Source organism: Typopeltis vanoorti, chromosome 7, assembly GCF_054136105.1.
Source record: "Typopeltis vanoorti isolate ZY-2024b chromosome 7, IOZ_Tvanoo_1.0, whole genome shotgun sequence".
In the NCBI taxonomy this organism is placed as follows: domain Eukaryota; kingdom Metazoa; phylum Arthropoda; class Arachnida; order Uropygi; family Thelyphonidae; genus Typopeltis; species Typopeltis vanoorti.
In genome coordinates, this window is record NC_143555.1 from 150,786,118 (window position 1) to 150,806,269 (window position 20,152).

The following is a 20,152-nucleotide window of genomic DNA, read 5'->3' on the forward strand; positions in this document are numbered from 1 at the left end:
TGTGGTGTAATCACCGAAATATATCTTTTGAAGGTTTAGTGTGTCAAACACTTTTGTTAGGTCAATAAAAGCGACTAATGCTATTCTGTTTTTATCCAATGCAGCGTTTATTAGATCTGTGAAATCTTCCAGGAGTGTTGCTGTTCCGTTATTATTTTGAAAGTATATTGTTTTGGGATGATTTGGAATTTTTCAATGTATGTGGAGAATTTGTGATGCACGATGCGCTCCATGATTTGGTTGATTACAGACAGCGTGGCGACGGGTCTGTAATTACTTATAATGTTTATTTTTCCATGTTTGTGTATGGGTGTGATTAATGCAGTCCTTAGTGTTTCAGGTATGTGCCCCGTTTTGAAGATTTTATTTAACAGTTTTAGTGCAACTGGACATAGGATAGTTGAGTTTTTTTTTATGTCTTTTGGTCTATTCCTGGTCCTTTGTTGGGGTTAATTTGTTGAATTGCCAGTGATAGTTCTTCTTTTGTTACTGTGGGGAACCACATCGACTGGGTGGACGTGGACCTAGTGGCGAATGTTCGTTTGTGTGAGGAAAGGTTGTTTCTTGTGGTTTTTGGACAGAGTTCACGAAGTGCTGATTAAAGTTGTTTGCCAACTTTTTGAGGGATTTCGGCTCGCAAGCGAAGCTCTGTTTAATGGTTTCTGAATCAGTGATTTTGTGTGTACTGTCCAGCATTTCATTGATCAGGTGTCAGGTTTCCTTTATGTCGTCCTGAGCTATTGTTAATTTGTTTCTATAATAGCTTCTTTCTGCAGTTGTAATCTGTGTTGTTATTCCGTTTTCTTTTGTATTCAGCAAAGAAAATAGGACATATCTTTATATATCTGTTAATATGTTCTTTGTTATCCATGCATTCCGACTGTTTCGGGAACGTTATTTATTTATTTTTTTTTGTTAATGCTTTATTATATATGTTATTTAAGTTTAAAATTAATGTATATACAGCATCAGCAGAGTCTGAAGATGCTACTCGCATCCACCCTATTTTTCTGATTTCATCGTTTACTATTGTTTCGTTTAGAATGCTATAATATTGTTTTGTAGTCTCAGTGAGTTTTATGGGATCTGGTTCAGTGTGTAACTGTAATGCTGTGAAATAATGGTCTGCTAGTTTGCATGTTATGACGGCTACTGTGTGGCTGTTTGGAGGGGCCCTTATATGATCGATGCAGGATGAGGTTGTAGTGTTTCCGACTATCTCTTCTCGTGTATACGACTGTATAGATGGGGTTATGTTATATGCCGATAAGAGTCTAGGTATTCTTCTGTGTTGTTATTTATGTTCCTAATGTTTATATTCGTGTCTCTTATGATTATGAAGTATTCTGAGCAGCCTTCTTTTGTGGTTGAAAGCCATCTGTTTAGTTCATCTAGAAATTTTATGGTGCTTAAGTTGAGTAGTCTGGATATTGCATTTAATATCAAGGAGTTTTCTTGTTTGATGTTTTTAATTTCAATGCATATGTTGTCTGCAAATTCTAATCTATAGTTTATTTCTGTTACGTCTAGTTTCTGTTTGGTAAATATTATTATATCACCTCCTCGCTTAGTTTGTCTGCAGTGTTTGTGTTGTTGGAAGTTTGGCATTTGGTAGATGGTTGCTTGTGGATACTTCTGTTAATATTAAAATTTCTATGTTGTCTATATCTTCGTTAAGATAAGCTTGCAAGATCAGCCAGTATACTTGAATACTCCTGATGTTGATATGAAGAATACGCAGTCCTTTTCTGAAGGTGGGGGGAGGTAGTCACTTGTTTCCATTCTATAGTCGAGTTTAGAATGTGGGGAATAGAACTGTTTGGTGGTCTGCGTTCATGTAGGTTGGTATGTTGTTCCATTGTTTACGACTCTTCAATGTTCCTTTTAATGTGGCAGCCTGTTGAGATCTTCTACGGATTTTATTTGGATTGGCTTAGCATCTTGGGTCTTTTTTAAGGAATATTTTGCTGTCTCTTATCCGTATAAACTTGTGGTTTTTTGCTGTTTTTACTTTTCCTGTATGGTAGAATAGTTTCTGATAATATGGTGTTAAGTACTCAGACAGGTAGATTGGGATATTGTCGTGAGTTCAATTCAGTTCCTTGACTACTGATTTTTGTTTCCACTAGCATTTATGAGGTTATCCTTTGTCTGGCTGTTGGTGAGTCCCAGGACGACGACGATGGGGGGGGTCAGGAAAAGAGAAATCGCAAAACGACTCTCTTTTCCTTTTTTGAGGTAATCGATGAACCGACTGGATATCTTTTGGTTCTATGGGAGCGCCAATTTTCTGTTTTAGTTGAATTACCGTGTCTTTTAAATGTTCAGTAGAAATTTCTGAGCGACCATCTTTGAGGAAATCATTTTTTGCTGTTGTTGGTTTAGGAGTTCGTAATGTTGTTTTAGAGAATTTAGTTCTTGCCGTAGTTCCGTCGTCTCTTTATTTAAGTTATGCTCTTTTCGTTAGTACTTTTACGCTGTTTTAGCGTCTGTAACGACCAGCAATACTTCTTCTAGAGAACTGTTATTAAATTTAATAAACTCCTCGTAGTGGTTAAATTTGTCAGTAATTTGTGCCGTATGTTTTTCAAATAGTTCTCCAAACAAAATTGATAAAACGGTCTTTTAGGTTCTGTAATCTATTTTCCAGTAATAGAAACTCAAAGCAGACTCAACTGAGTTTCCGTTATTTTTTCCTTGTTTTTCATTATCTCCTTGTATATCATTATCTCCTTGGTTTTCATTTTCTTTGCTGTTGATTGCCGCGTTAGTTGTTTACTGCCTGCTGTTGTTTCTGCGTTAGCTGTTTACTGCCTGCTGTTGAAGGCGACGTTCCTCTATTTTCCCTGCAGTGTGAGCACTTCAACTCGTAACGCTTCGCATTCGATTTTCGCTGCCAAGTAGCCTCGGACAATCCCGAACATACAAAATGCAGATTTCTCTGGCAATTCCAGCACATCACGTGGTTTTCTCACGTTAAGTCTTTTCGACATTTACAGCACTTCATCTTTCTCTTTTGGGCGATCCTGTTGTCTCTGCTAAAATGGCGACTTCCTTTGTTCTCCTGTCACCTGGTTGACCACGATATGCTTCAAGCTTTGAGAACTTGTAACTTACTTATTACTTCACAGATACTGATAGTTTTTACATCAATACATTCGTCTTCACGGGCATCGGGAGTTTCGAAATGGCGCGCTTGTTACCACTTTGCTGCCAAGGGGCCCCTAGAATCTAATCATAATCATCATCGCCATGCTTGTCAAGGATTCAGGCCTAGCGTGGTCTGTTCCGGCCTTAGAAGTCATCCTTGAATCTCTTAAGAGGACATCTTAGTTTTCGTTTTCCTAATGGCTTGTACTTGAAGGCTTGTTTTGGTAATCTTTCTTTTATTTGGTAATATTTCTTTGGTAATCTTTCTGTTTTCATTCTTTCAACGTTTCCATCCATTTGTGTTTATATTTTTAATTTTTCTATTACTGATTCCTGGTTTAATTCTTACATAATTTCTTCGTTTCTTTTGTGATAAAATAGAGTATACTTTGCAGTTTTTCTCATAAGCTTAATTTCTGCTGTTATTAAGCTTTGTTTGTCGTTTTGTTTTATTGTCCAGATTTCACTTCCATACAACTTTTCATATAATATTTTTTTTATTGTTCTTTCAAATATGTACATATGTACAATGTACAATGTACATACATAATTACATATGTACAATGATCATCTATTCAGTATATTATTTTACAAGGTTCAGCACTTTGTGCTACATATAATGAGATTTAAATAGTAATGATGATAACAGTTTTTTTTATATAACAATCATAATAATAATTTACAATTATATTGTTCAGAGTTAAATAAGTTATATAATATTACATGTTGTGGTTTACTATTTTTTTTCAAGTTGGAAAAGCTGTGATTATACAACAGTATTTACACATATGCAATCTGAATATTATGTGTCCTTATTTTCACAATCATTTATTATTTAAAATAATAAATTATTTAGTTTTAAAATAATTTTTTTTTACATTGCATACATTTGTTACAGTTGTTATATACATTACATTCATTAGTTTACATAGGATACATTACTTACATTTGTTTACATGTGATATTTACATTTCGTACATTGGTTTACATATAATACATACATTGGTTTTCTTGTGATACGTTACAAGCATATGGTTACATATGATACATCTTGGATGAGAACTAATTTTTTTTTCCCTTTCATCCTCGAAGCTTAAATGTAAGCTTATCTGAGGATACCTGTTGGTTATTATGTATTTTTTTTTTTTGCTGTGTTAGGATGCTACGCAATCTATGATTGAGAAATTCGTGCGCGCGCACTCACACCCTCACGCACGCACGCACACACACACAACGCACCCCCCCACACACAATAAATTGGAATGTACTGATGCGTCGCTGAACTGGAAGCCTGAGCGAATATATTGTGTTTCATTAAGTTTGTATGGTATTTTGGGTGCGTGTTTCTTGTTCGTAGTATGTCCTTAGAGCTCTTTTCAGGCTATTGTAGTTTGTAAGGTTTCTGTATTCAAAAGGTAATTTGTTTATCATGTCTGGGATGTAGAAGTTTCGCGTGGCCTTTCCGTAGTGATTATTGTATTTATATGTGATATAATTAGTAGTCTGAGGTCTTGTTTTACGGTATGTATTTCTAACTGTCCTGTAGTTGGCATCGAAATAATGTTTTAGCAAGGCTGCATAGTGGCATAAATGTTTTGCTGTCAGTATTTTGTGTTCTGCCATTGCAATGTTTATAAGGTCGTTATTTTCTCTTTGTTCCCAAAAGATGAGTTTTGTCATTTTGTACTGTAGCGACATTAATCTATTTAATTTGTAGGGTGCACAGAAAGCACACGTTGTTATAGCGTATCTTAGTATATTTTGGCATAGTGTTTTGTATATTAGTGTTTTTAGGCGTATGGGAACTATGTCTTTTAACTGTAGAGTTTGCCACTTATTGTTCGGAGTTTGTTGTGTAGATGTTTTATATGGCTATTCCAGTTCATATCTGCATCGAGGTAAATTCCAAGGTATCGTATCGTTTCAACCTGAGTGATTGTAGTGGTTTTGCTGTTCTGTGTGTTTTTTATGTTGGAAAATGGATGATGGATGGTTATATATTTGTTATCAACTGGTCGAGTCAGTGGATTTCTGAATATCATTAATTTTGTCTTTTCTGAGTTTAGGTGTATGGAGTTTTCGTGAGCCAGTCTATGATCAGATTTATATCAAGTTGCATATTTGTTTGGGCTATACTTGCGTTATTATGGATGGATATTATTGCTGTATCGTCTGCGTATTGGAATATCTTACCTTTGAGTGGTAACTGATTAATATCGTGCGTGTAAATGTTGAATAGAGTTGGGGAGAGTGCAGCTCCCTGTGGCACTCCACAGGTTACTGGTAGCTCTCTGCTTCGGTTTGACCCGATACGTGTGATATGCTTTCTATTTTGGAGGTAGTTTGTAAACCACCTGTGAAGAGGCCCGTCTATTCCAACATGCCTCAGCTTTTCTAACAAGGTTTGATCTGTGAGTGTATCGAATGCTTTGGTTAGATCTATAAAGACTACCATGGCTATTTTGTTTTTGTCTAAGGCGGTATTAATTACGTCTGTAAAGTCTTCCAAGAGAGATGTTGTTCCCTTATTTTTCTGAAAACCATATTGTGTTTTGGGGGTAATATTTCTTCAGTATGATCCGCTCCATAATTTGATTGATAATTGGTAATGTTGCTATGTGTCTGTAATTGCTGATTAAATTTCTTTTTCCTTGTTTGTATATTGGTGTAATTATGGCGGTCTTTAGCATACTTGGTATCTGTCCTGTTTTAAATATTTTATTTATTAGTTTGAGTAGGATAGGACTTAAACTAGTTGCATGTTGCTTTATATCTTTAGGTCTGATACCATCTATTCCTGGGCCTTTGGTTTGATTTGATGTATTGCTGAGAGAAGTTCTGCTTCTTTTATGGTTGGGAACCATAATGTCTGTTTTGATCGCGGTCCAAATGGAGGGTCTCGTTTTGTGATTGGGGGAATTTTTCTGTGAAGTTCTTGGATAGAGTCTGCAAAGTATTGGTTAAAGTCATTTGCTAGTTGCTGGATAGGTTTTGCGTCTTTCATGAAGCTGTGTTTTATGGTTTCGGAGGCAGTGGTGTTGGGAACAGAATCTAGCATCTCATTAATCAGATGCCAGGTTTGTTTCATGTTGTTTTGTGCGGAGGTTAGTTTGTCTCTGTAGTAGCTTCTTTTTGCATTTCTGATTTGTATTGTAAGGCGATTCCTTGTTATCTTATATTCAGTTTTTAAAGTTGTGTTATTTGGATATCGCTTTAATTCTTTCCATAAAGCGTCCTTTCTGTGTATTTCTAGGATTAAGTTTTTTGTTATCCAAGGATTTTGTGTTGTTTTTGAACGAATTCGGACTTTCTTTGTAGCTTTCTTATATATTTCCTCGAGTGTGAGTTTAATGTTGTTGTATAAGATATCTGCTGAATCTGATGCCAGGTGTTCTCAGTCTGTTTTTCTTATTTCGTGGTTGACTATTTCTTCGTCTATTAGTGTATTCTGTCGTTTCTCTTCTGTGGGACATTGCATGGGTATTGTCTTGGTGTGCAGGTTTAGAGCGGTGAAGTAATGGTCTGCTACTTTGCACTTTATGACTGATGCAGTGTAACTATTTGGTGATGCTCGGACGTTTATATGGTCTAGACAGGAGGCTGTGATAATATTTCCGAATATTTCTTCTCTAGTACATGATGTTATTGTTGGTATTAGATTGTTCATGGATAGTGTGTCTAGGTATTGTACAGTGTTGTTCTGATTTTCATTTGCAATATTTATGTTTATGTCGCCAATTATCATTAGGTGTTCGGTTGAGCATATTTCTTGGCTTGAAAGCCAGCCATTGAGTTCCTATAAGAATTTTATCATGTTTAGGTTTGGTGGCCTGTAAATAGCATTTAGTATTATGAGATGCTGTGTATTCGTGGTATTAATGATTTCGAGGCAGAGGGTTTTAGCATGCTCAAACTGATAGGCCATTTCTTTTGCTATTAATTTTTGTTTCATAAATATTAGTATTCCATCCCCTCTTCATGTTTGGCGGCATGATCTATGTTGTTGGAAGCCTGGAATTTGGAAAGCAGTCGCTTCGTCATTAGTTATGGATACTTCTGTAAGAATCTATATATCAATAATATCAGTGTAATACTTCAGATAAGCCTTTAACAATAACCAATGTTTTCGGATGCTTCTGATGTTAATATGCAAGATTGAGAGACCTCTCGCTTGTACTGTGTTTAGTTTCCATGCATCAAGAGATTCGAAAGTACAATGTCTGGTGTAATTACATCTATCTGATGGTTCATATTCATTTTTGTTGTGTTGAGATCTTCTTATTGAACTAAGTTAGAGTCTTTTGTTTCACTCTGGCAACCTGTCTATATCTTCCGAGCTTTTTATTTGTATAGACTTTGAAGTCTGTGACTTTCTCAAGAATATTTTGCCGTCTTTGATGCATAAAAATTGATACTTTTTTCTGTTTTTTCCTTTCTTGCTTGGTACAAAAGATTCTGATTGAAAGGTGTTAAATACTGAGATAGAAAGATTGGCGTCTTCTCTTGCTATGCATTTAAATCCTTGACTACTGGTTTTTTCTGTCTGCTCGCTTTTATGAGATTGTCTCTTGTAGCCTTGCTTGTCAGACGAACTATGACTGGTGCCGGTTGTGGCGAACCTTGTTTTCTGTTCTTCCTGGGAAACCGATTTATGGTCTGAATATCATTATGCTGTAAGGGGATGTCAATTGCATGGCCTAACTTTAGAACTACGTCTCTGAGATTTTCTGTGGATTCGGTTTCTGGAAGACCGTTTATGACAAAGTCTTCTTTATGTTGTTGTTGGTTTAAAACTTCGTATTGTTGTTTCAGGGAATTAAATTCTTGACGGAATTCCAATGCGTCTTTTATCAATTTGTGCTGCCTCTCAGTTAATGCGTTAATGCTGGTTTTAATGTCTTTTACCGTTTGTAAGACTTCTTCGACTTTTGAATTATTAAATTTAACAAACTCTTCATATTCGCTAATTTTTTTTTGTTATTTCTTTATTCTGTTTATCAAATAGTTCTTGGACAAGTTCTACCAAGCTGGCTTTTATATTTTCTAAACCTTTTTCTAGTAATAAATTAACGGAACTCAAATTATAAGACTCACCGGTGTTTTGTTGTCTGTTCAGTTCATCGTCCGATTCTGCCTCCGGCGTAATCAGTTGCGTCGTGTGTGGTGGCATTTCTTTGTTCTCTATACAGTTTAGGCACTTCCATTCTTCTCGTTTGGCATTGGATTTGCGTTACCAGGTTGTTTCAGAAAGTCCGGAACATGTAAAGGGAAGATTCCTGTGGCATTTCCTGCAGGTTATGTAACATCCTTCGGACGGCAATTCCTTCTGACACTAGTTGCACTTCATGACTCTCTTTTCTTCCTCTGGACAGCTGCAAAGATGGCAATGTCCTTTGTTCTGTACTCGTTAGCAACCGCGGTGTACGCTTCAATTTTTTTAGCACACTCAGATTTTGGATTCCAATTGGCCGATTTCGATGAATTATATGTCACTGTCTTCAGCGTGACAAGTATAGTTTCTTTATGACACTTTTAAATTAAAAACAGGAGTTAGAACCACATTAAAACTATAAAAACTGGACGAGCGATACGACCATGCAACCGTTCGTAATAATAGTAATAATAATAATTTTTTTTTTTAAACATTTTATTATGTCTCAGTATAAGTTACATACAATAATAATATTTACAGTATTTACAATAAGGATTATACAGAATTTTTTTCTTATGTCTCTGATGAATTGTATACATAGTTGCTGTAGTAATTATATATATATAATATTTATAACGCATTACAAGTGTGTATAACAGATACTTGCAAGTTAGTAATTTTCTTCCTCGAAGCTTAGCAGAGCTTATCTGAGGAAGATAATAGATGACAGAGGGTGGTGGTCATGGTTGTGTTCCTATACTGGTCACAAGCCAGGTGTTGATTTTACTGTTTGTTGGTACGTGCTTGAAAGACTTCGACTGCTATTACAGTTTAACTTTTTTTGTGTGCTAATAGGGTTGGATTTAGACATGGTGTGTTTCTTTCTTTGTGTTTTTGTAGTGATAGTTTTTGAGAGGGGGGGATTGTCATAGGTTTGTGTGTGTGTGTGTGTGTGTATGTCTGGTGGGGGAGAGAGAAACAGGAATTGCTCTAATTTTCATTCTCGCTATAATATTTATATAGTGCCTGTTTCAGCTCTCTGTATGTTCCTAGGTTTCTGTTGTCGAACGGCAGTTTGTTTATCATGTCAGGTACGTAGAAGTTTCGGGTAGCTTTGCCGTGGTGATTGTTGTACTTATATGTTATGTAGTTTGTTGACTGTGGTCTTGTTATTTGATATGTTGTTCTCGTTACTCTATATGTTGGGGTGTAGTAGTGTTTTAACATGACTGTGTAGTGGCATAAGTGTTTCACTTTAAATATTTTGTGTTTTGTCCGTGCTTCCTGCATAAGAGTGGGTTGTTCCCAGAATATCAGTTTTATCATTTTATCTTGCAACCATTGTAGCCTGTTAAGTCTGTAGTCTGCGCAGAATGCGTATGATGTGATTGCATATCTTAAAATGTTTTCACATAATACTTTATAGATTAGTATTTTCATGTGGGTTAGGGCAATGTCTTTTAATCTGTATAATTTGCTTGCTATTATCCTAAGCTTGGTATGTAGGTAGTTTGTATGTATTTCCAACTTTGATCAGCATCGTAGTGAAGTCCAAGGTAGCGTGTTGTTTTCACTTTTGTGATGGTTGTGATTTTAGGTTCTGCACTTTGTATATAGGAGGATGAATGTTTGATAGTGAGATATTTAGTTTCTATGGGCACGGTTTGGGGGTTTTTGAATATCGTTAGCTTTGTTTTTCCAGGGTTTATATATATGCCGTTTTCGGTTAACCAGTTAGTGATTTGATTGATGTCGTGTTGCATATTTTTGTAAGCGATATTTGCATTGTTGTGAATGGATACTATGGCAGTGTCTTCTGCATACTGGAAGATTTTACTTTTTAGGGGGAGTTGGCTTATATCGTTTGTGTATATGTTAAATAGAATGGGAGATAGGACAGCTCCTTGCGGTACTCCACAGGTTACATGTACCTCTTTGATGTGTGCTGATCCTATTCGTGTGATGTGCTTTCTGTTTTTCGTGTATGCTTTAAACCACTGGAGTAGACGACATCCAATTCCGATATGGGTAAGTTTCGTTAACAAGGTTTTATGTGTTAGTGTGTCAAATGCTTTTGTTAGGTCAATGAATACCACTAATGTTATTCTGTTTTTATCCAATGCAGCGTTTATTAGATCTGTGAAATCTTCCAGGAGTGTTGCTGTTCTTTTATTTTTTTGAAAGCCATGTTGTGTTTTGGGTATGATTTGAAATTTTTCAACGTATGTGGAGAGTTTCTGATGTACAATGCGCTCCATGATTTGGTTGATTACAGGCAGCGTGGCGATAGGTCTGTAATTACTTATTATGTTTCTTTTTCCATTTTTGTGTATGGGTGTGATTAATGCAGTCCTTAGGGTTTCAGGTATGTGTCCCGTTTCGAAGATTTTATTTAACAGTTTTTGTATAACTGGAAGTAGGTCGGTTGAGTGTTTCTTGATGTCTTTTGGTCTGATTCCGTCTATCCCCGGTCCTTTGTTAGGATTAATTTGTTGAATTGCCAGTGATAGTTTTTCTTTTGTTACTGTGGGGAACCACATCGACTGTGTTGCTCGTGGACCTAGTGGAGAATGTTCGTTTGTGTGAGGAAAGGTTGTTTCTTGTAGCTTCTGGACAGCGTTCACGAAATGCTTATTAAAGTTGTTTGCCAACTGTTTGAGGGATTTGGGGTCGCAGGCAAAGCTGTGTTTTATTGTTTCTGTGGCAGTGGTTCTGTGTATATTGTCCAGCATTTCATTAATCAGGTGCCAGCTTTCCTTTATGTCATTCTGTGCTGTTGTTAATTCGTTGCTGTAATAGTTTCTTTTTGCCGTTCGAATCTGGGTTGTTAGGAGATTCCATTTTCTTTTGTATTCAGCTTTTAAAGCGATATTGTTCGGCGACGTCTTAAGTTGTTTCCATAGGGCATCTTTTCTTTGTATGTCTGTTAGTATGTTGTCTGTTATCCATGGATTTTGTTTCGTTTGGGGGCGTATTTTTATTTTTGTTAATGGTTTGTTATATGTTTTGTTAAATGCAAGTTTAAGATTATTATATACAGCTTCAGCAGAGTCTAAAGATGCTATCTTTAGATAGCATCTTTAGGAGAAAAGCAATAATTATTTATTTTTTTCATCATAATCATCACCATCAAATTCCTGCCATGTACCCTCAAGGGGTGTACAGGATATGACAGTACTACATGAAAAATTTACATCATTACTAACTTCCTATCTACAATTTTCCTCCAAATCACTCTGTTACTTGTCAAGACTCCAACATTATCAGATCTTATATTTCTATCGTCTAAGGCATATATCTTGGTCTTCCTCTGGGTCGTTTTCCTGCCAACCTGGCAGAGAACACTTGTTTTGCTAATCTTTCCTCTCCCATTCTATTTAAGTGACCATACCACCTGAGATTAGCTCTGCTATCGCATTCCTGGATGCTGACAATGTCAAGTTCTTTCCTAATATCCTCATTTTTAATATGATATTGCCATTGATGCCATCTGTTCATGCCTCTAATCTTTCTCAGGACTCTAATATCTGCGGTCTCTAGTCTTTGGTCAAGTGTTTTACTTCTGACCCAGCTCTCAGATCCGTAAGTTAAAACTGGTTTGAACACTGTCTTGTATACAGCTAATTTAGTGTTCCGACTAATATCTCTCTTATTCCATATGAATTTATTCAATTAACTTCCCACGATACCAGCTTTGCTGATTCTGTTGTCTATTTCTATATTTAATTTACCATCTTCAGTAAAAATCGTGCCTAAGTAACTGAAATGTTTTACTTGCTCGACAAGTTCTCCATTCACAACACAGTTGATATTTTCAATGATTCTGCCTATTTTCATTGTCTTTGTCTTTTTATTGCTGACCTTCATACCATATCTATTTCAACAGCTACTGAATTTAGTCAGAGAATCTTGCGGACTTGTAGCGGATTTATTTAGAAGTATAACATCATCCGCATAAAGCAAAGAGCTGACATTAACATCTCCAATTTTGATATCAGGTTTAATACCACATTCCTTCATAATGTGATCCATATAGATAATGAATAACAGAGGGGATAATGTACATCCTTGTCTCACACCAGATTTAACATTAAACCATCTTCCTGTACTTCCTTCAATTCTAACTGCTGACTTACATCTCAAATAAAGACTAAGTATTGCTTGATATAATGCCCCATTGACAACATATAACTGCAGCGTATTGAATAGCTTCTCTCTTGGCACCTTGTCATATGCCTTTTCCAAATCGACAAAACTTAAATACAGATCTGTTATATTCCCGTGCTTTCTCAACTATTTGTCGTAAAGTGAAGATCTGATCCTGACAGCCTCTATTTGGCCTGAATCCAGCTTGTTCTTCACCAAGCTTTTCTTACAATTCTTTTCAACCGTTTCTCAAGTATACTTGCATAGATCGTGCCAGGAACACTCAGCAGGGAAATACCTCTGTAATTCTCACATTCAGTTTTATTTCCCTTTTTATATATGGGTACTATGAGAGCTCTACTCCAATCATCGGGAATTCGTCCCTCTGTCCAGGCTTTCTGAACGATGCAGTGCAGCCACTGTAAGACTCTTATACCACCATACTTCAGCATTTCTGGTCGAATATCATCTACTCCTGCTGCCTTTCCACATTTCAAGCCTTTGATGGCTTTTTCTACTTCAAGTATGGCTATGTATTCCTGACTGCATGCCCGGTCAGTGTTTTTTATCACTGTGCTGTCATCACTGCTTGTTTCATTCAGCAGTTTTTCAAAGTAATTACTTCATACTTCAAGGATATCTTTTTCTCCTGTTTTCATGTCACCTTTATCATCGCTATCTCCTTTTACAGCACTCTTTCCTCCATTCCTAAGCTTCTTCAACAACCTCCAGAATATTTTGCCACCTTCTTGATATTTATTTTCTATATTCTTGCCAAAGTCCTCCCATGACTCTTGTTTAGCTAGTTTTACACAATGTTTAGCTTTCTTGCATTTGTCTCCGTATTCTGTAAGAGTAAAAGCCGACTTATTTGCCAGGAACTTTTCAATATTTGAATAATTTATTTTTGAATAATAATTTTGAATAATTTATTTTTTTAAATAGTGTATATATATATATGTATATATATATATATATTTTTTTTTTTTATTGATCTCTCAAATATTTACATATATATTATGATCATCTTCAGTAACATTCAGTATGTTATTTTACAAAGTTCAGCACTGAGTGCAACATATAATGAGATTTCAATAATAATGATGATAACATAGTTTTTTTTTGCTATTTTTTTTAAATAACAATCACAGTAATGATTTACAATTATCTAGTTCAGAGTTACACAAAAAACGATATCTGCTTTTGAGATGTGGTGACAGAAGGCTGTTAAGGATATCATATACTGAAAGGCGTACAAATGAACTGGTGTTAGAAAAGATCATCAGAACTTTAAGACTTCTTAAGGATATTGACAGAAGAAAGTTAAATTATTTTGGACACATAGAAAGTATGGAAGGGGGACTTCTAAGAACAGTAATGGAAGGTAAAGTTCCTGGAAAAAGAGAAAGGGGTAGACCATCAATGAGATGGATGGATGGCGTGTGTGGAGTGACTGATCTTCAGAGAGTTGAGGCCGCGAGAAAAGCAAACAACATGACTACATGGCGAGGCCTGGTGTGGAACATCACCGAGCATCGGAGTGACCATACGTCATCTGTAGATGCCCAGTGAAGATAGTGTAGTGAGTAACACAAGTTATATAATATTACATGTTGTAGTTTAGTATTCTTTTTTCCAAAGTCTGAAAAGATGTGATTATACAACAGTATTTACACATATGCAATTAAAATATTATTTTTCCTATTTCTCACAAACATACAATTTAAACTCATTATTTACGTCTTTTTTAATAATAAGAATAATTTCTTACGTTATTTATTTCATGTAACATAATACTATTATATTAATGATATTATCACATAATAATCAGTATCTTCAGTATATTCTTTATTGTTATATACTTTACTGACTGTTTTGTTACATAATCTGCATTCTTTGATTATAACGATTACCTCTAGATGAGTGAGGCTGGTTAATCCCACCTACTTCAAAGCTTAGGTTAGCTTTTATGAAGAGAGTGGGATTTAGCGTTCACTATTTATGTTGTTGTTACTCGTTATGCATGGGATGTTGGCATTGGATGCTGGTGATTAAAACACGAACTCTTTAATGTTCTGTAGTTATCTATGTGTTTTAAATTTCTTGGTAGGTTGTTGAGTTGCGTGGGTATCTGAGGTAATCTCACAAAAGAACAGTATGAATTGTTGAAGGGTGTAGGGATGTAGAGAGTTGTTGTGGGTCGTGCTATACGATATGTGTCTCTTTTGTTTCGATAGGTGACGTTGAAGTAATTCCTCCTTAATATCATGTAGCGTTTCAGGTTTTTAATTCTCAGGATTCTGTGTGTGGCCATGTGCTGGTCGGATATTGGTTGTTGCGTGTAAGATGTCCAGATCACTGTTGACACGATTTTCCTGTGTAGTGTTTCTAATTTTGTTAGGTGGCTGTTTGATGTATTTGCATAGACTGTTATTCCGTATCTGAGTAGGAATTCGCAGATACCTGATATAGGAGTATTTTTATGTTGGATGGAATAATGTCTTTTACTTGGAAGAGTTTTTCTGGGATTATCACGAATTTGGTATCTAGGTATTCTATATACTAATTTCCGGATCCTCGCAGCAAAACTCTTGTCCATTTCAGGTGGCAATCAGTATAGAGACCAAGGTATTTTGCATGTGTTACAGGTTTGATTTCAGAACATTGGCAGGTATTTTTGTTGTTAATGCAGCGGTATTTGTGACAGGTATCGATAGTGATGCGGGGCGTATTATTGTTGGGTTGTGTATTATCAACATCTGTGTTTTGGTGCGTTGATTAGAATTGCGTTTTGGTGGAAGTATGTTGTGATTTCGTTTAGGTCTTATTGTGCTTTGCAGAGAGCCGTGTTGATGTCTGTGTGGACTGCTAGTAGTGATGAGTCAACTGCGTACTGAAACATTTGACTTCTTATGGCCATGTTATGAACATTGTTAATGTATATGTTCAATAGAGTGGGTGATAATATGGTGCCTTGAGGAACACAGTGTTTTATTTGTATACCTCAGCTGTGACATGTACCTATTTTTGTGACTTTTGAAATGCCTGGTAGGGTAGCTATACCTATTGAGTATAGTTTGATGAGTAGTATGTCATGTTCAAGTGTATCAAATGCTTTGGTTCGGTCCAGCAGTATAAGGACGGGGTACTTGTTTTGGTCGAGAGCTTTGTTTATTGTGTTGGCGATGGTGCTTTTTGTTTTCTGAAAGCCATATTGGTTTTGTGAGATGATGTTGTACTTCTGTAAATAGTTCTGTAGTCTGGTGTATGTTAGTTTTTCTAGAATTTTTGAAATGCCTGGTAGGGTAGCTATTGGTCTGTAGTTCTGAGTATCGTTTCTTTTACCATGTTTGTAAATTGACGTTAGTATTGCAGTTTTTAGTTGTTGTGAGATAATGCCTGTGTCGAATATTATGTTCACGAGTCTCAAAAGTATTGGATTTATTTGTTCAAAGTGTGTTATAAAGCCTGTGAATCTTATTCCTGGAGTGGTCTTTGGTATTAGTTGTAGGATTGCTTCTTTCATTTCCTGTTTTGTTACGGGTGGAAAATACATCGTTTGTTGTTGACTTTGTGTCGGTAGTTTTCTGTTCATCGTTGGTAGTTTTTCGTTTTTGAATTGTGTGATATTATTTGTGAAGGCATTGAAAGAGTTTTCTAGTTCCTCATGGTTTGTGTCCTGACCAAAGCTTTTTGCAATAAAATCTTGTGCTGAAGTTTTCTTTTTTCCAGTTACTAATTCGTTGAGTGTAGCCAATGTTTGCTTAATGTTTTCGTTATATTCCATGAATTTTTGGAAGTAATAGTGTCTTTTTGCACTACAAAGTTTTGTTGTTAGTTGATTTCTTGTGTTTTTGTATAAGGTTTGTAAATATGTGTTACTGGGTGACGTTTTAGGTTTTTTTCATAGATTTTCTTTTAGAGTAATACTATTTAGTATATCGTCAATTATCCATGGATTGTTGTCTGTTTGTCGCCTCGTTTGTGTTGGCTTTGTGTCTTTTGTATATTTTCAACTAAAGTCCACAAAATTTCTTTGGACTTTAGTTGGAAATTATCGTATAATGTTACAGGATCGTTTGTTTTAAGTAGGGAATTCCAGTCTGTATTTTTACTTGGTTATCGACAATGCTCTTTAGTATGATCGAGTTATGTCGACTTTTGTGGTTGTGATGGGAGGGGGGGGGGGGGGGTTGGTAATCTAATAAAACGAAGTTGAGACAAAATAGTGATCGGCAATTTTGACGTTAATTATTGATGATGTACATGGGTGGCCGAATGTTGATATGATCAATGCGTGATTGTTAGTGAGTTATTGAGCATTTCTTCTCTAGATGCGTGCTCATGAGTATTTATGTTAATGTCTCCCATTAGGATGAACCTGTGTGTTGTACGGGGTTCGATACCGCTTAGTCATGTTTCTAACTCGTGAAGAAAACTGAGTGGATTATTATCCGGCGTTCTGTATATTGTGTTTATTGTGTATTTGATACTGTTGTGGCTATTTGTGATTTCCAAAATTAGTGTTTCCGCTTGTTCGAAATTAGTTTGTTTTTCAGTAAAGTTGTATTTTTTTTGATAAATGCCGCGATGCCACCTCCTCTTCTGTTTGGTCTGCATAATTTGTAAGTTTGGTATTATTTATTTTGTATGAGTAAATTTCTGTGTCGTTTATTGCAACTTCGGTCAGTATTAGTGAACCCATGTTTATCACGGTGTAGATGAGCTGTGTTATCAGTGAAACCAGTGTTTTTTATACTTCGTATGCTTGTGTGTACGATAGTGAAATTGTTATTGGTGGAAATGTTGTCTGACCATTTCTTCAAAGAGTCAAAGACCTTGAAGTTTATATTGTCTGACTGGATATGTTCGCCTATGTTTGTGATCTCCATTATATAGTTTTTAAATGAGTTCTAATCTTATTCTTAAAGATGTAAAGAGTTAGTGTTTTATATTGGTAGGCTGTGTTAGTCGGATTCACTCGTAATTATGTATACTCGAGTGTTTTCATTCTGTCTCATAAATATCTGTGAATCCTTAGTCCAATCCTTAGTCCAGAAACTTGTAGTTTTTCTGTTTTTTTTTTTCCTTGCTTAGTATGAAAGATTTTTAAAGTATGGAAGTCCAGTGTTCCGTTACATAGATTGGTGTTGGGAGTTTATTGTCAGTTAGGATCGTTGTTGTCTGGCTTGTTTTCTTGCTTGCTGTAAGAATTATCAAATTGTAGTCTTTTAGACTTTTGCTGGTAAAACGAACTATATTTGGTGGCGGTCTGTCTTTTTTTTTTTTTTTGTGGGCCTCGGTTCATAGGGGCGATGTCTGTGGTTGCGATTTGAATGCCAATTTTGCTGCCGATCAGTTTCATTATGTTACTTAAGTCTTCTGTATTTTCTTTCGTTATTCCCTCAATTTGAAGTTCTTTTTTTCTTTCTTTTTGTAGCATGTGTTCCATTTGACACTTGAGTGTGTTTACCTCTTTCCGCAGTTCTACATTTTCGCGCTGGAGTGTTTCTTGCGTTTCTATCGTTACCGTTAATTTTGTCTTTATTTCTCTCATGGTTCCTAACATTTCTTCAGAGGTCTCATTATTGAACTGTATGTAACGTTCATTCTCCTCAAATTTTTTCTTGATTTGTTCCATGTGTGTATTTAACAAGTCTTTCACCATGAGTTTAAATGAATCAAAGTTATCTGTAATTTTAGAATCAGGAAGCGGCTTACCTTGATGTGCATGTTTCTTTGGTGTTCTCTTCTTTGTTCTTCATTTTCTCACTGCATTGCAGACATCGCCATTCAGTCCGTTTCGCGGCTCCTTTTGCCTTCCGTGTGCTTTCTGCGATCCCTGAACAGTGGAAGTGTTGTCTTTTGTCACATCCAGAAAAGTGCGGCCCGTCCCGTTTCATCGCTTGATGGCTTATTGCACTTGTTACAGCTCATTGTGCTTGACCTTCGCAGTGTCGGTGACCTTTAAACCTTCTTCTAGGTTAGCGACTATAGTGCACTTTTAAAATGGAGACGTCCTTTGTTCTTCGTTGGTTGGTGACTGCAGTTCGCTCTATGACTTTCAACACTGAAAATTTGAATATTACTTATCTGATTTTGGTGATTTAAACCTCCCTGTCTTCAGCTTGACTATTAGAATTAAATAGAGCACTTACGGATGCACTTACGCGATAAAGCGTAAGTGCATCCGTAAGTGCTCTTACGCTTCTGTTTGGTTTCAGTGGTTAGCGTATCCGCTTTCCAGCCAAAAGTTTATATATATATATATATATATAAGATGTTGGTGATTTTCTATGAAAGTACTATTTGTAGTGGTCGGCAGTAGATGGTGTTGGTATAGATGACGAAAGTATAGATGGAGAATTGTGGAGTAGGTGCCCTCCCTCGATGAGCCCTTGGACTCCATGGAGACGTTATATAATAATAATAATAATATATTCAAATTAAATTAATTAAATAAAAAAAAAGATTTTCATATTTACATATCTCTTGCTTATTCGCACATTAATAGTTATTGTGAAAATTATTTAGTGATAATAATAATAGACTAAATAAATGAGAATTGCGACTATGCCAGAAACATGCGATGTTTAAAGATATTTTATAAAAAAATATTTAAATAGTACTGATTTTCATTTAATTGGGGCCTTTAGAATCAAATTTTGCAGTGTATAATATAGTAAACACCATCTATATAACTTCACAAAAATAATCAAAAATAATTAAATAATCAAACTTCACAATATAATCAAAGAGACATCCTTTACTTACGCCATGTTGGTTTTCCTGCAGTGAGTGCTAGAAGACACGTGAACAACAGTAAACTTGCCATGTCGAAAGCCAAAAGACTGTAAATGATATTTGAGATTGTAGCTGCAAAAATTCCCGATTATCGCTGTAAAAACAAAAATGATAACGATGGCATAGATTACAATCACGTGATAAGTAGCTCTTATCTAGTTGGGATTCGCATTTCCACCCACTTCATGACGTTTCAGATATTGAAGGAATCATTTCATCGCTAAAGTTTCTTATCACCTTCTTATGTTGTGATTTTTTATTTCATAAATGAGTCCATGGGTTCACTTTTACAAAGAACGGTAGTATATATCGTCACGAGCATTCCCAATTTATTTTATTTTTATTTTTCGTAGCCAACTATGATGTGTGAGTAATTGAAAAATAATTAAACACATTATTTCGCAAAAATTAGTATAGGTTGCTTGGAGCCGTTTCTTTTTCTTGTTTACTGCAAGGAGGATTGCGTGAAGTTCGTATTAGAGAGTACGAGATAAAGAAAGAGAACTCTAGCTTAAGGTAGATATACCAGTGAGTCTGTGCACATGGCTCAAATATTCAAATGATCAAATATTCCTCCTCTGGAACAAAGAAAAAATAAATAAATATATCCAAGTTGTGCTCTTTATGACAGAAAAAACCTTTATTTAAGATTCTCTAAATAGCTTTTTGGACAATCATGACTCTTCTGGACAGAAGTGCTAGCAGTGGATTCCCATCAAGAATATCTCCCTCCACCTCATCCAAAGATGCTGAATAGGACTGCGAGTCTGGTGACCGAGATCAATCCACTGAAGTGAAATAGCTATCATATTTCTGTAACCATTTCTGGGCAGACACATTACGACGATGTCCTGTTGTCCTCGATATAGAGGCCACCAAATGGCCAACACGATTCGCTAT

General features: G+C 35.8%; 1 protein-coding gene across 1 annotated transcript in view; it reads right to left on the bottom strand.

Moving 5' to 3' along the window:
• The window catches only part of LOC150105198 (astacin-like metalloprotease toxin 1), a 70,774-nt gene extending 51,491 nt beyond the window's left edge, over window positions 1-19,283 (bottom strand). The window contains exon 1 of the mRNA XM_090395137.1: window positions 19,223-19,283. Within this exon, the coding sequence (XP_090251263.1) occupies window positions 19,223-19,283 (61 nt within the window). The remainder of the gene's footprint in view (window positions 1-19,222) is intronic.
• Between the last annotated feature and the right edge of the window lie 869 nt (window positions 19,284-20,152).